General features: G+C 32.8%; 1 protein-coding gene across 4 annotated transcripts in view; it reads left to right on the forward strand.

Annotated features, from left to right (window-relative positions):
* SLIT2 (slit guidance ligand 2) overlaps positions 1-13,131 on the forward strand; it is a 357,572-nt gene that overhangs the window by 261,546 nt on the left and 82,895 nt on the right. For all 4 annotated transcript variants that reach the window (XM_036921029.2, XM_057502128.1, XM_036921031.2 and 1 more), the window contains 3 exons: positions 5,347-5,418; positions 5,916-5,987; positions 12,335-12,406. In XM_036921029.2, coding sequence (XP_036776924.2) covers positions 5,347-5,418; positions 5,916-5,987; positions 12,335-12,406 — 216 coding nt within the window. The remainder of the gene's footprint in view (positions 1-5,346; positions 5,419-5,915; positions 5,988-12,334; positions 12,407-13,131) is intronic.

Consider the following 13,131-nt stretch of genomic DNA (forward strand, 5'->3'; position numbering starts at 1 on the left):
AAAACAGTTTCCAAATTAGAGAAATGCTTTATGTTAATCATATTGATTGTGGAAATTGCAACCATATATATCTTTCAGCCTCCATGTGAAAGATGGATGTGTCTATGTTTAATATACAGCTATTGAGTTATCTGCAAATCTGAACTTCCTACTTGTTTAAAAATGTGTTTTAGAACCATATAAATTTATTTCACACTAGAGATTAAATCATGTATCAGATTTATTCCTTTATATAATCTGTGTGTTTATGTGTGTGACTAATATATGTTAGATATTCTCTTACGTGATGCTATATGTGTGATTACATATATACATCTTTTTATTCTTTCACCATTTTTTTGTGCAAGAAAAAACATGCCATGTAGTTTTTTCTTCATCCTGTTGTTTTTACCAAAACATTCTAGATAGTAGGTTTTAGTTTTCTCATTTTTCAGAAAGAAAAGCTGAAACACAGAGAAGCCAAGTGTCTTTTGCAAAAGGTTCACAGAGCCTGATCGGTGGCAGGTCCAGAATTTAATCCAAGTCTCTATTAAGCTCATAGTTTTAATCACTAAATTACATTTTTATATCTATGTATACACATAGAGAAAACATAAATACCTCTTGGGGAGAGCGGTTTCAGCTTTGGCATGTGGATGTTATTTTGTATGTTTTGTCAAAATAATTTAATTTGAAAAATGTTGAAAGCAATGCCTGAGAATTGAACACTAGTGAGCTGAAAATGTCATTTAAAATAAACTAATATCATTTTGTATCTTGCAAATGGCTTCAGAACTAGTTGGCTTTTAATTGCCCAATCACACTGAGTTATATATTCTACTGATGCTCACTGATAACTGTAGTAGAGTAGTTTATATGCCATAGTCCAGTTATACCTGCATGGTTTCATGCTCTATGGAGAGATTTATTGACAATTTTCTACTTTCTATCATCTTTGAAATAGGCACCAGAAAGTGATATATATTGATTGCAGTTCATTCTTTAGGATGTCTCAAAGTGTGAAGACATGTATAATTTATAAAAAAGCAATAATTGGAGAACAAGAGAAAGAAAATGTATGTGGGGGGTTGGTAGGTAAGGTCTTTATTGGTTAAATATACTTTTAAATATACTTTTAAGTATATTGATTGAAGCAGTTAGAAAACTGTCTCCATTTTCTTATCTCACTGAATTTCTAACTAAGATTTCCTTCTGCTTTTGATGAAGTGGAAGAGCAAACTGCTTTTATGAGAACCATATATATATATATATAGGGAAAGCAGATGGGGAATATGAATACATACACACATATACATAAAGATACAGATATATTTATATATACAGACACATATATTTGTATGTGTGTATTTCTGTGTATATATATAAATAATATACAAAGTGATGAAATGTTTTGGAATTGTTCACATAAATTCTGTAGCAACAAAGGTTCTAGTTATATTTTTACCTAAAAAAGGCTTCCTCGTAGTATATGGTATATAGAATTTTCTCCCTCCCTTCTTCAGTTTCTAATTCTATTTTTACTTTGAAATTCAGAATATTGAATTTTCTTTCTCTGAAGGACGAGCATGTGGAAAGCTCTTAATTATGGTGGATTTTATCCACAGCATGCAAATATATCTTAGGCATTACACTATCTGTTTTTGTAAGCCAGGAATGTTTTTAATTAGATTCTTCATAGAACAATGGATTTTAATTTGCCATCTATAAAATTCATCAGATTCTATACTATTAAAGTAAAATATTCTATAGAGGGAGGAAAGATAAGAAATCTACATTTCATTTACTTTTTTTTTAAACCTTCACCTGGAAACTTTATTACAATTTTTCTTCCTTATTTTGTGAAGTCTAGTTTAAATACTTTCCCCTCTTTTTTGTAGGAGTAAGGACACTATTTGAGATGTGTGTTGTTTGTAGTTAATAAAATATATTCTAAAATTCTTGTAATGGAAAATAAGGTCCTAGAGACCTGCCAGTTTAAATGTACACATTAGTATATTGTTTGCCCACTAAAGAAGAGAAAAGGGGCATTTTTTGAAACATTTTAAATTTATTGTTTGACATTTGTCAGTGGTAGAATATTTTCCTGCTTGAAAATCTGTCTCTTTGAATGAAGGAGTCAATTATGCTTTGCCTTAATGGATTGCTGGGATGTTGCCATAAAAACCAATTAGCTGCTGAGTCAATGTAAATAACCATATAACACTGTTTCAAACACTTTTTTTTTTTTCTGGAACAAGGTTGGAAGTAAATAGATAAAGAAAAGCAAGCAAATCCATTGTATATGTCATTGTTCAGCTTTCTGTTGCATATGTTGTAAATGAAATGGTTTACAATGTGAAGACTAAGTCATGGTACATTGCAATAATGAATAATACATGCAGCATTTTTAGATTATGCTTGAATTACTCTTTTTGCATATAAAATTTAACACTTTTTCATCTTGAATTCTCCTTGTTTTATAATGTTTCATGCATGCATTTTCTAAAAACTACATGGCCTCACTTACTATATATCTTTTCGTTTTGTCTGCTAGAGTGCCCATATTTATCAATGAAATTAATTGTAGATCAAACATATAAATTATCATAATGAAATATGTATTTGAAGAGCATTAGAACAATTAGTGATCATTGCAAGTATTCTAGGTTCTGAAACTTTAAAATAATAAATTTTTACAGTTGTAAGGAAACTCTCCAGTTATACTAAATCATAGAATTGTTTGGCCACATTTGTGAGTTAATGTTATTGGTATCTCAGTCTCAGTGCTAATCAGAACATTTTTTAAGAACTTGTATTGAACAAATTAGTTGAAAATGTAACTTCAGAATTAGTTTGCCAGTGAAACTTCTATGAGAACATGTACTTGTTTGCTTTTGATCACCTTTGAGTTCCAATCATATAGCGTAATATCTTACAGAGACCAAAGGGACAATGAATGAATGAATGAATGATTACTGCTTTTCTTATTTTCAAGAATCTGAAATGATATGTGTAAAAAGTAATTATATGAACTGGTTTTGCATTACTGTTGAACCTACTGGTTACTAAGAATTTTTATTTTTCTCTCATCATGGCATTGTATATTTTGAGCAAAGAATGAAATGATGTTTCACTGGTCTAGATTTGAAGAAAGTTTATAGTCAATAGTATTCTGTCTATAGCCTGTTTTCATATATTTTCATTGATTACATTTTAAACTTCTTCAAATCTAACTCCAAGGATTGATCATGGCAAGAAAAAGGGATATCTCTAAAGCATCAATTTACAATATTCTAGTCAATAATGGAACAGTGAAATTATTTAAATATCCTTTGTCATATTTAGAGTTTTGAAAAAAGAACCATTTCTTAAGACCTAGATACTGAATCCATATTTTCTTCATGCAATTTCTGTCTTGTCTTCTGGGGTAAATCTCCCCTGAGGAGCCAACAACCTGGGGGTGGAGGTATATGTGAAAAATGACTAGAATTCACTGGGATGCCTGAGATAATAAAGTAAGGCTTCAAAGGAGGCCATGCTTCAGTTATCTTAAAGTAGCTAAGCAATGTTATGAATAATAATGCAAAATTATTACAAATATAAATGGCTAATAATAGAGAATTATTATGTAAATATAGTCTATTGTGATAATTGGATGTTATAAGCTATTAAAATATCTTCCAAAATTGTTAGTGATATAGGAAATGATACAGAAAGCAACGCCATAAATGAAGAGAAAAGTAGACTGAGGACCAGCGGCATACAACGTCACAGTCAAAAGAAGGGTTGCTAGAATATCATGTGCTACACTAAGTTCAAGAGCAAGGACAATTGAAGAAATCCATTGTGTATAGAGATAAGGAGACCCTAGAAGGGGTTTGGAATCAGAAAAGACCAAAACTTAGGCAATTTGACCTCACCTGCTAGGGATATTTTTTTGTTTGTTTTTTGTTTGATGTTCCTCAAACATTGGTAATACATATATATTAAAGTATTACCAACATTTGGTAAGAATGAACCAATGTATAGGGTACATATATAGTCAATATATGTATTGTCAGTGTATTTATACATAAATATAAAACTATACCAATATAAATATATACATATATCTATATTTATGTATATATATTTTTAAAGCCAGGCAGGAAAATGGAGCTCATGCTAGGTATTTCAATAGAGAGATTTAATACGAAGAATGAACAGTTGTAGGAGATGACACAGAGATTAGAGAGGTGATTCCACCCCCAAGGCTACAAAGATCTAAGAAGAAAGTGATGTTATACAAAGACAGGAGGTGACCCCAGCAGGAGCTGAAATTATTAAGGGTGACCACTGCTGAGCACACGCACTGACATAAAGCAGGAGAGAATATCCTGGCTTCTCCCCCCTTCCTACCTTCGTCCCCAGCAGTGCCTCTCTTTAAAGGGCCAATTTCACAACAGCTAGTTGGCAAGAGAGCCTGAAATATATGGGACACAGGAGTCATCTGTCTGGGCTACAGAGCAGAAAGGAAGTGGGGTGGGGACTGGAAATGTTTATTAGGATATTTATATGGATTGAAATGAGGCTGAGAGGTGAACTTTATTAATGGACTAAAACATTTAGCAAAACACGTAATGAAATCTATTTCTTTCTGTCTTTCATAACTAAGGTGAGTAAAATCTTGTCTTTCTCTGTGAGCAGAGCCCCAGAGTAAGTAATACCAAAGAGTTATTTTCAACTGTCTGATTTTAGTGCATCATAAAAATACTTCAGTTGTGTTTGAGTGCATTTTGCTGCAGCAGTTTTCACATGAAATATTCACATAGCGAATCAAAATATCTACAGCACTTAGACACTTAGAATTTAAGATCTTGCCTCATAAGAAACTTGAAAATTAATTTTCTGAGTATAACAGCTTTTTTCAACCTATAATACATGTTCTGTAGAGGAAATAAAAGGTTTATAAAATTTAATAGTCAACAGTAATTTCCCTGAGTTATAATTATCTCTAAAATATGTGATACATCTACTCAGTGTTACTGCATAGTTCTCTTACTGAAAGTAAGGTTATTGAAATGTATTCCCAAGTTAGTTTCTTACAGGTGTTTTCTCTTTTATACAAAGTCCAGATTTAAATATTTATGGCCCTGGAATCGTTAAAAGTCAGAATATTTTTATTGTTTTTAAAATTGCCTTGTTTTTATTCCCAATTTCATTGCACATTTAAGTCACAGCACTATTTATTTTAGTAGTCTTTTTGAAGAAAAAAAAATATCACTCACAAAGAGCATCAACTTTGCTTCTTGACATGAATCTTGGGCTTGAATTAAATGTATCTGGAAGCTCACGTTTCCATTTAAAGCCTGAATTTTCTCATTGCAGACGTTTGGAACAGAACTCAATCAAGATCATCCCTCCTGGAGCTTTCTCACCATATAAAAAGCTTAGAAGAATGTGAGTGAATAATATTTTGGAAAATACGTAATTTTTAAAATCATACAGGTCATGACTGTACAGAGACATCCTTTAAATATGAATAGTGAAGTGTTTGACAGCTTAATATTTTAAGTTATATGACTCTCTGTTTACTAGTTCTATAATATGTCAAAAGCTATATGTAATATTTTTTAATTCTCTCTAATTAAACAAATTGACTCACACTAGTATGAATGTACATGGTTACTATAGTACACAATCAAATCTTAGATATCCTATTTTCAGAAATAAGACCTGGCATCTTTAATAATAATTTAAGAAAATAGCCAATAATTGATTCAAAAGTATGATTTAAAAAAAAATTATGGTGCTCCAAATGCTTTATGTTGCAAATTTTATACATATGTTGATAGGTAGGTACAAAATTGACATGTAAAGGCAATAAATAGCTTTCTCCTGTAGTAAATATCACTGACATTCTATTTAATTTAACCTAACCCTATTTCTAATCTTAGCGACCTGAGCAATAATCAGATCTCTGAACTAGCACCAGATGCTTTCCAAGGACTACGCTCTCTGAATTCACTGTAAGTATTGAACACATTGTCCAAAGAAAGCAGAATACACAACTAATAGTGGCTCTATTTTTAAAAATTTGGATTTAAGAAAAACATTCCTTGGAGTATTTTACTATGAAATATTAATAACATTAATTGCTATTAATCAATGAATTCTACCCTTTTTTTTATGGAAGGCTGCTACCTGTCACTAAAATCAGCCAGTTTTTAGGGGTATATATTTTGGGATTTAATAATTTTGCTGTTTAGAGGACAAGAGTAATAGCCCCTTTTCTGGACAATTTCTTGTTTCTGAAAGAAAGGGAAAATGTTTATTTTGGATTGCTCTGGTCAGTGTTGTATTTATAATCCCTAAACTGATAGCCACTGCCTCTGGGGACAGTAAAGTTGCCTTTAGAGTGATGCTGGGTGGAGTCTGGCAGAGAACAGTTGAAGATAACTGGTGAGAAGCCCTCTCACCTCCCTGCTTCATCACGTGAGACTTCCCTGAAAGAACCAGCTGTATTCTCTCCCAAGAACGAAGATAGGAAAGTATGAGAGTTTTTTCATGTCAAAGGACTTTCAGGGAGATAGCTATGTAAGTTAAAGTGGTTTTAAAATGAATGGATAAAGGCTGTTATTCTTTCAAACTTGTAGAACATCTTCAAAAGTCTACCAAGTAAAGACACCTTTATTTCAAATTTTAATTTTAAAGTCTGTTAATGGAGGCTGACATGTCTTTTTTTAAGAGCTGATCCTTAGAGATGGGATCTTATTGAGGTGCGTTGCTGCAGAGCACTCAGGAATTTCAGAGCTGGGGTAGCCAGTGAGAATTCCACTTTACCCATGAGCACCTGGGCTTTATGTGACTAGTCACACTCACCGGACCAAGGAGAGGACTAGGTGAAGTGCTCACCTAGTTACATGGAGATCGAGGTTGCTATGCTGGGCTGCTCAGAAAACTATAATGTCTCTGAAGAAAAGTGGAAAACTGACTTTACAGGCAGTATCTGCTTAGGTTCATTTTTCTTTTCTGTTTGGAGTTTTTTTGTCTTTACCAGCAGAAATCCAGTTTTAGGGGGAACAGTTGCTGGCAGAAAATGTAGAGTGGCATCCTGTATTCCTCTCGGATTGGCCGGTTAGATTCTAAAACAACAAAGTTCCATGTAAAATTCAGTTAACTCACCCAGTCAAACTGTGTCACACCATTCTAGACAGTAGTACTATTCAAAGCAAGTACAACCTCCCGGCCATACGGAAGGACAGAACAGAAGTCAAATCAGTACCCCTTGGAGTATCTGTGCCTCAAAGACAGCCATTCAATGTCATGAGAGAGAGAAATGGTTGGAGAAATCTTATATTTGCTTGCTCATGGTTTACTATGAAGCTCTCTTGTCTTAATAATGTTATTTGACACTTTTGGGGTTACGAGGATTAAAACAAATGCTAGAAAGAAATACAAAATGAATAAATGTAAAATCTAATTTATCATTTATCACAATATATTGTTATATTAAATAATAAGTATATAGTTACAATTAGGGATTGTATTATAAATTACTATGTACTAGTCTATATACATGTAATAAACTAGTAGCAAACAGTAAAAGAAAAGCACACGAGAAAGAGCACGCTTACTGGACTGGGATCTCGCTCTTCGTGGGCTCTCATGTACTCAGTTCCTTAGAAAAGCATTCTCTTGACATTCATTTATTTTTGATAACACTTATTTTATTACATATTATTACTATGTAATTTTGTATAGATTTTGTGTAATAATCTTGTTTAATTTAATATATTATACTACATATTTTTAACAAAATATTCAGAATAAGGTATTTATTGAGTGATTTTATCCTCAGTGCTTTTTATTGCTCTCACTGTGACATCCACAAAATTTTTATAATAGTTAATCATGGTTTCTTAAGAATTTAGCATACTACTATATTAATCATTGTCCACAGACATTTTTTTAGTGTTTTCCATTTACTGGCCAGAAGCTTCCTCATATATTAACAGAATAAGAAGTGTTGTGGTAGTATAGCATCCTGGCTAAGCATGTAACTTGAGGACACCAGGTAGCTTGTGATCAAATGCTCTCTCTTTACTGGGTACAAAGCTGAGCTAGTTATGATTTTCGCTGTGCTTCAGTTATCCCATCTCTCAAAACGGGAATGAGGTCACTCCTCCGCTGGCTTTGTGAGAGCACAAACTAAAGATTCAAAAGATAACAGATATGGCCTTGGCAAATTCTTCTCCTGATACTTATTGATGTGTATGTTCTGGATTTTAATTATGCCAGAGAATTTTTATACCCTCAGATCCTCACCATATGGTTTTCCTCTTTTCCCACTTTGTTTTCATGAACTCCTCGCAAACTACTGTCCTTAACTTATTCTGATTTCCTCACTACCTACCTCCCAAATTCCACAGAAGTCTACAGTGAAAGATTGCTGTATTTTGATTTTGATGGTTAAATCTATAATTCCTACAGTTTTTTCTTAGATGGATGTTAACTCTCCTGCCCAGCACCTTACATGTTCCCGCTGGTTTTCAATGAAAATGAAAATGTAGCGTCCTCTGCTTCCTCTTTACTTTACTCTTTAAAAAACGGCATAGTGGTTTAATTCCCAAATACACAGTGTTTTTATTTTACAAGCATAGCTCTTTGATATTTATTTGAATAATAGTCTATCCATAGCATCTTTTCCATGATAGCCAGTTTATAGCCTATTTGGATATGTTTTCTCTTCAGTGATTCTGATTTCTGCCCATATTCAACAAGGACAGGAGAATTCAAAGTCTGGCCTCCAGTGGTTGCTAAATCCTACTATCCTAAAAGTCGAAGCTCACAAAGGTGAAGCTGGGTATACGACTCAGCCTTCCTTCCAGTAGCAGGTACAAGAAGAGCTGCTGTTAGAATTCCCTATACCAATGGACTCTAAAACAATTCTCTTCTCAGTGTAATTGCACACTATATATAGTTGTTGAATATAACTCATGTATAAGAAGGCTGTAGAGAAGCTACCCAATTTGTCATTCATAGTATTTGGATTAAAATCCCTCAACTATTTATTTTCTTTGCAGCTAAATTCATTTTAATTTGCAGTTACTTTTTAAATTTTCTTTCCCTCATATGAATGTAGTGCAAATTTTCTCTGATACTCTTGCACTTTCTATCTTTATGTGATGATATGTCTTTCCCCCATTTTTATAGATTTTGGCCATATTTTTGTGACTGTTATCCAAATTTTCTGTCCTGGTCTTTACATTTTTTATATTTTTAACTTCTTTTTCTTTGCTGCCATTTTGATATCTCTGTGTCTAGGAAACTATCGCCAGCCCTAGTATTGCTATACATTTTTGTAGAGCGATCTCATTCCTGTCACATTTAATATTTCTTTATTATATTATTTTTGGTTTGATAGTCTATACATAAATAGTGCCCACACAGATTCCCTGCATCCTTTTTTGATTTTTTTCCTTTATCCCCCCATGTACACAAATTGTGTCATTAGCAATAGACATCTATCTATTTTTTAACATGATCTTAAAGAAAAAAATAATTTGTTGGAAAAAGATAGTTTCACAATATAAATATGACACACCCCCTTGCTGGTCCTCCTTTCATGCTATTTGAGCCAACCTTTAAAGCAAAAGTTCCAAGTGAATAACATTCTACTGAATTATTTGACTCTTAATTCTTTTTGTTTTATTGAACTATCTTGATACGCAATCTTATGTTGGCTTCAAATGTATAAATGCAGTGGTTCAACAGTTACCAAAATTATCAAACCCTCACCCCCTTCTAGTGAAGTTACTATCTATCAACGTAGAAAGATGTTACAGAATCACTAAGTATATTCTCCATGCTGGACTACCATCCCCGTGACCAGCTTATTCACGATTGCAAATCGTTGTGCCACTTTATTCCCTCTCCCCCTCCCGCTTGGTAACCACTAATCACTTTTCAGTGTCTATGCGTCTACTGCTGTTTCCTTCCTTCTGTTTTGCTTTGTTTTTATATTCCACAAATAAGTGAAATCATATGGTGTTTGTCTTTCTCCACCTGGCTTATTTTGCTGAGCATAATACCCTCTAGATTCATCCATGTTGTTGCAAATAACAGGATTTCTTTTATTTTTATTTTCCTCTTAATTCTTATGAGGGAGTCCCCTAAAATTTATATGCATCCTATTTCCTTTTTAAATCTCAATGGATTCAAAATGTGAAATTCCTTCAACATTCAGAGTTGCTCTTTTGGGGTTGCTCTTTGAAAACACTCTTTATTCATTCCCTTCAGCTGGATTCTGTTTAATTGGACAACAAGCTTCAAACCTAGCAAAGCTGTTAGCATGTAGTAAGCACACAGTGTCTGCTTTTGAATGAATTAATGAACTGAATATCCAGTATCGGTGCCACCTTGATCAGCTCATTTTTGTTTCCTAAAGCCCTCTGTTCTCTTACTCTTGACATTAAAACACACATTTATTCTTGCTTTATTCTTTTTTAATTCCATTATCTCTTTGATCCTGCCGATATAGAATTCTCTCTTTTGTTCTTTGATTTTTTTAAATTGTTTCTTCTCTAATCTAATCTAAAACTTAATTTACCTTTAAAAAAATCTATATTCTATACTTATGAATTTGTATGTTATACTAAATAGCTATACCACTGGGATCAGATACATACGGAATGTCTCTTTACACAGCATAGTACTCAGCTTTATTTCCTTGGGAATTTTCTTCATATTTTGTAAATAAACCAGCATCCTAAAAGAGAACAGCTTTTCCCTCATTTTTATTCATCTATCTTGTATTGTTAGTTTCTCCCTTTTCAAACAAATCATATATTGCTACCAATATTAATTATTAGGTTCTCATTTCAGCTTTTTCCTTTACACATTATGACATCCATTTATTTATTTTCCAAAAGAATACTTTTCTGGTTTTCAAGAGAAATAATCTCATTGTAGAGAGTATTAAAAAAAAAACAAAGAAAAAAATATATAGATGCAGATTCAAATCACCTCTAGGTAACAAATTGCCTGCCATCCAGAGATTTTCCATACATTTTCTCTGCATATCTGTATAGATTTTTCTAAACAAAATCAATATCATACTATAATATACTACCTAGTATTATGCTTTTTCAAAACTTAATGTTATATCATGAACACTTTCATGTCACTATGCATTCTTGAACATGTGATTTTTATCAGTGTGAAATATGTATTTAACCAATACCCTTATTTGAGATTTGAATATATTTGATTTGTGTTTAATTTCTCTGTTAGAAATTATGACCTGACTGACATTTTGTACATAAAATAACATGTTTGTCTCTGATTAGTAAACCCCTAAGAGTGAAATTAAGTTAAAATTTATGTAAATATTTTTACAGTTCCTTATGTATGTTTCCATATTGTCCCCCTAGAAAGTAAAAAAGTAACTTCTGTCTTTTACATGTGATTACTGTGCCCCACTTTTGGGGATTAAAAGTAGACAGACATCATTGCAGACCCATACTTAATAGCCAACGTGAATCAACCATTTCCATTCATTTGCTGTTGAAATCCTCTCATTTCATCTTTTTTTGTTAATTTGTCCCTTAATATGTTCATCTGGTAGTGTAGTTCTTCATTTTTCTCATAAAATCATGTTCACTCGTTCACTCATCAATCCAATGTTAGAATGTTACTGTGTACCCAAATCAATGCTAGGTGTCATTAGGGGAATTAAGTGGTGGTGCTTGCACTTAGTGGCTACAGAAGTAGGTACCATAAAGATACATTCCTATCCATATTTCCCTGGGAAACATGTATATTTCAACAGTTCTCCTGTGTTCATATTAACTATCACTTTCTCCACATATCTTACATTTCTCAAGAATACATATGTTTGTGTTTAACAGAAACCTTTTCTTTGTGGGGATTCCTGTCATTGTTTATCAATATGATAAGCTTAAAACTCATCCTTTAATTAGCAATGGATTTCACATTTATTCTTTTTTGTTATAGGCAGTATGTACTCATTTCATATGAACTCTGTGTGTGTGTGTGTGTGTGTGTGTGTGTAGAAATGCATGATAACATCAGACATTTGTATAGAAGGGCAATAAACTTATAAACTGTGTTAACTTCTGTGAATTTTACTTTGTTTTTCTGTTTTCTAAACTTCGTACCATAAGTATATATCTGATCTATAGTCAGGAATAAAAAATATATTTAAATTGAAATTTGTTTACTCAGCTATAACTTTGGTGATCTGTGGAGTGCTTCTTAATCTCCTAAATGCCTGAATATATATGTGTTTGATGAATTTGTTATGCTGGTTTAGTGTCTGATATTTTTTTCATTTGAATCATGTTTCTTTTAGTGTCCTCTATGGAAATAAAATCACAGAACTCCCAAAAAGTTTATTTGAAGGATTATTTTCCTTACAGCTACTGTAAGTATTTGTTTGTTTCTGATTTGTTGAAGAAAATGTTATATTATGGTCAGTGTACTATCTCCTATTTTTGTGGAAGCTTCAGAGAAGTTCAGCCCCAAAATGATATAGCTTAAAGAAATGGAAAAGACTTGTCCACTGGAACTAACATTAATGATGGTGGTTTATTTGGAGACATAAAACTTGAAAGTTGTCCCAAAACCTTTCTCTCCACACTGTCATAAATGTATGCATCCTGGCTGCTCTGTCATTGAAGCCTATGTAATCTCTTCCCTTTGGGAAATGTCTCTGTCTTGATTAAACAGTAGTTGGAAAGGAGAAAGACATCATGGCATGTTTATCCATCTTTGTCCAAAGAATATGCAGGAGAGATAATACTGGAATAAAATCCCCCAAACAAGGATGGTGTTCAGTAGGCCAGAACACAGTAGGAACACTCCTGCTGGTCTTTAGTGAGAAAATTATCTGTGAGTCCCTGGATTTTATCTTTTAAGACTCCTATGCTTAGACAGTAGCTATCACTCATTTGCCTCAAAAGAAATATTTACTATACATATAAGTAAAATAAGATGTGATCCCAGCTGTTTTAATGAGTGTCTATATGAAAGGGAAATTGGAAAAAAAATGCTAACGTTAAGATTTGTGTTGGATCATCAAATTCTGTTCAGATCACCAGACACCTCACTTGGGCACACGTTGGCCTAGCTGCTGTGAATACAAAGATG

Source organism: Manis pentadactyla, chromosome 5 (genome assembly GCF_030020395.1).
Source record: "Manis pentadactyla isolate mManPen7 chromosome 5, mManPen7.hap1, whole genome shotgun sequence".
Taxonomy (NCBI): domain Eukaryota; kingdom Metazoa; phylum Chordata; class Mammalia; order Pholidota; family Manidae; genus Manis; species Manis pentadactyla.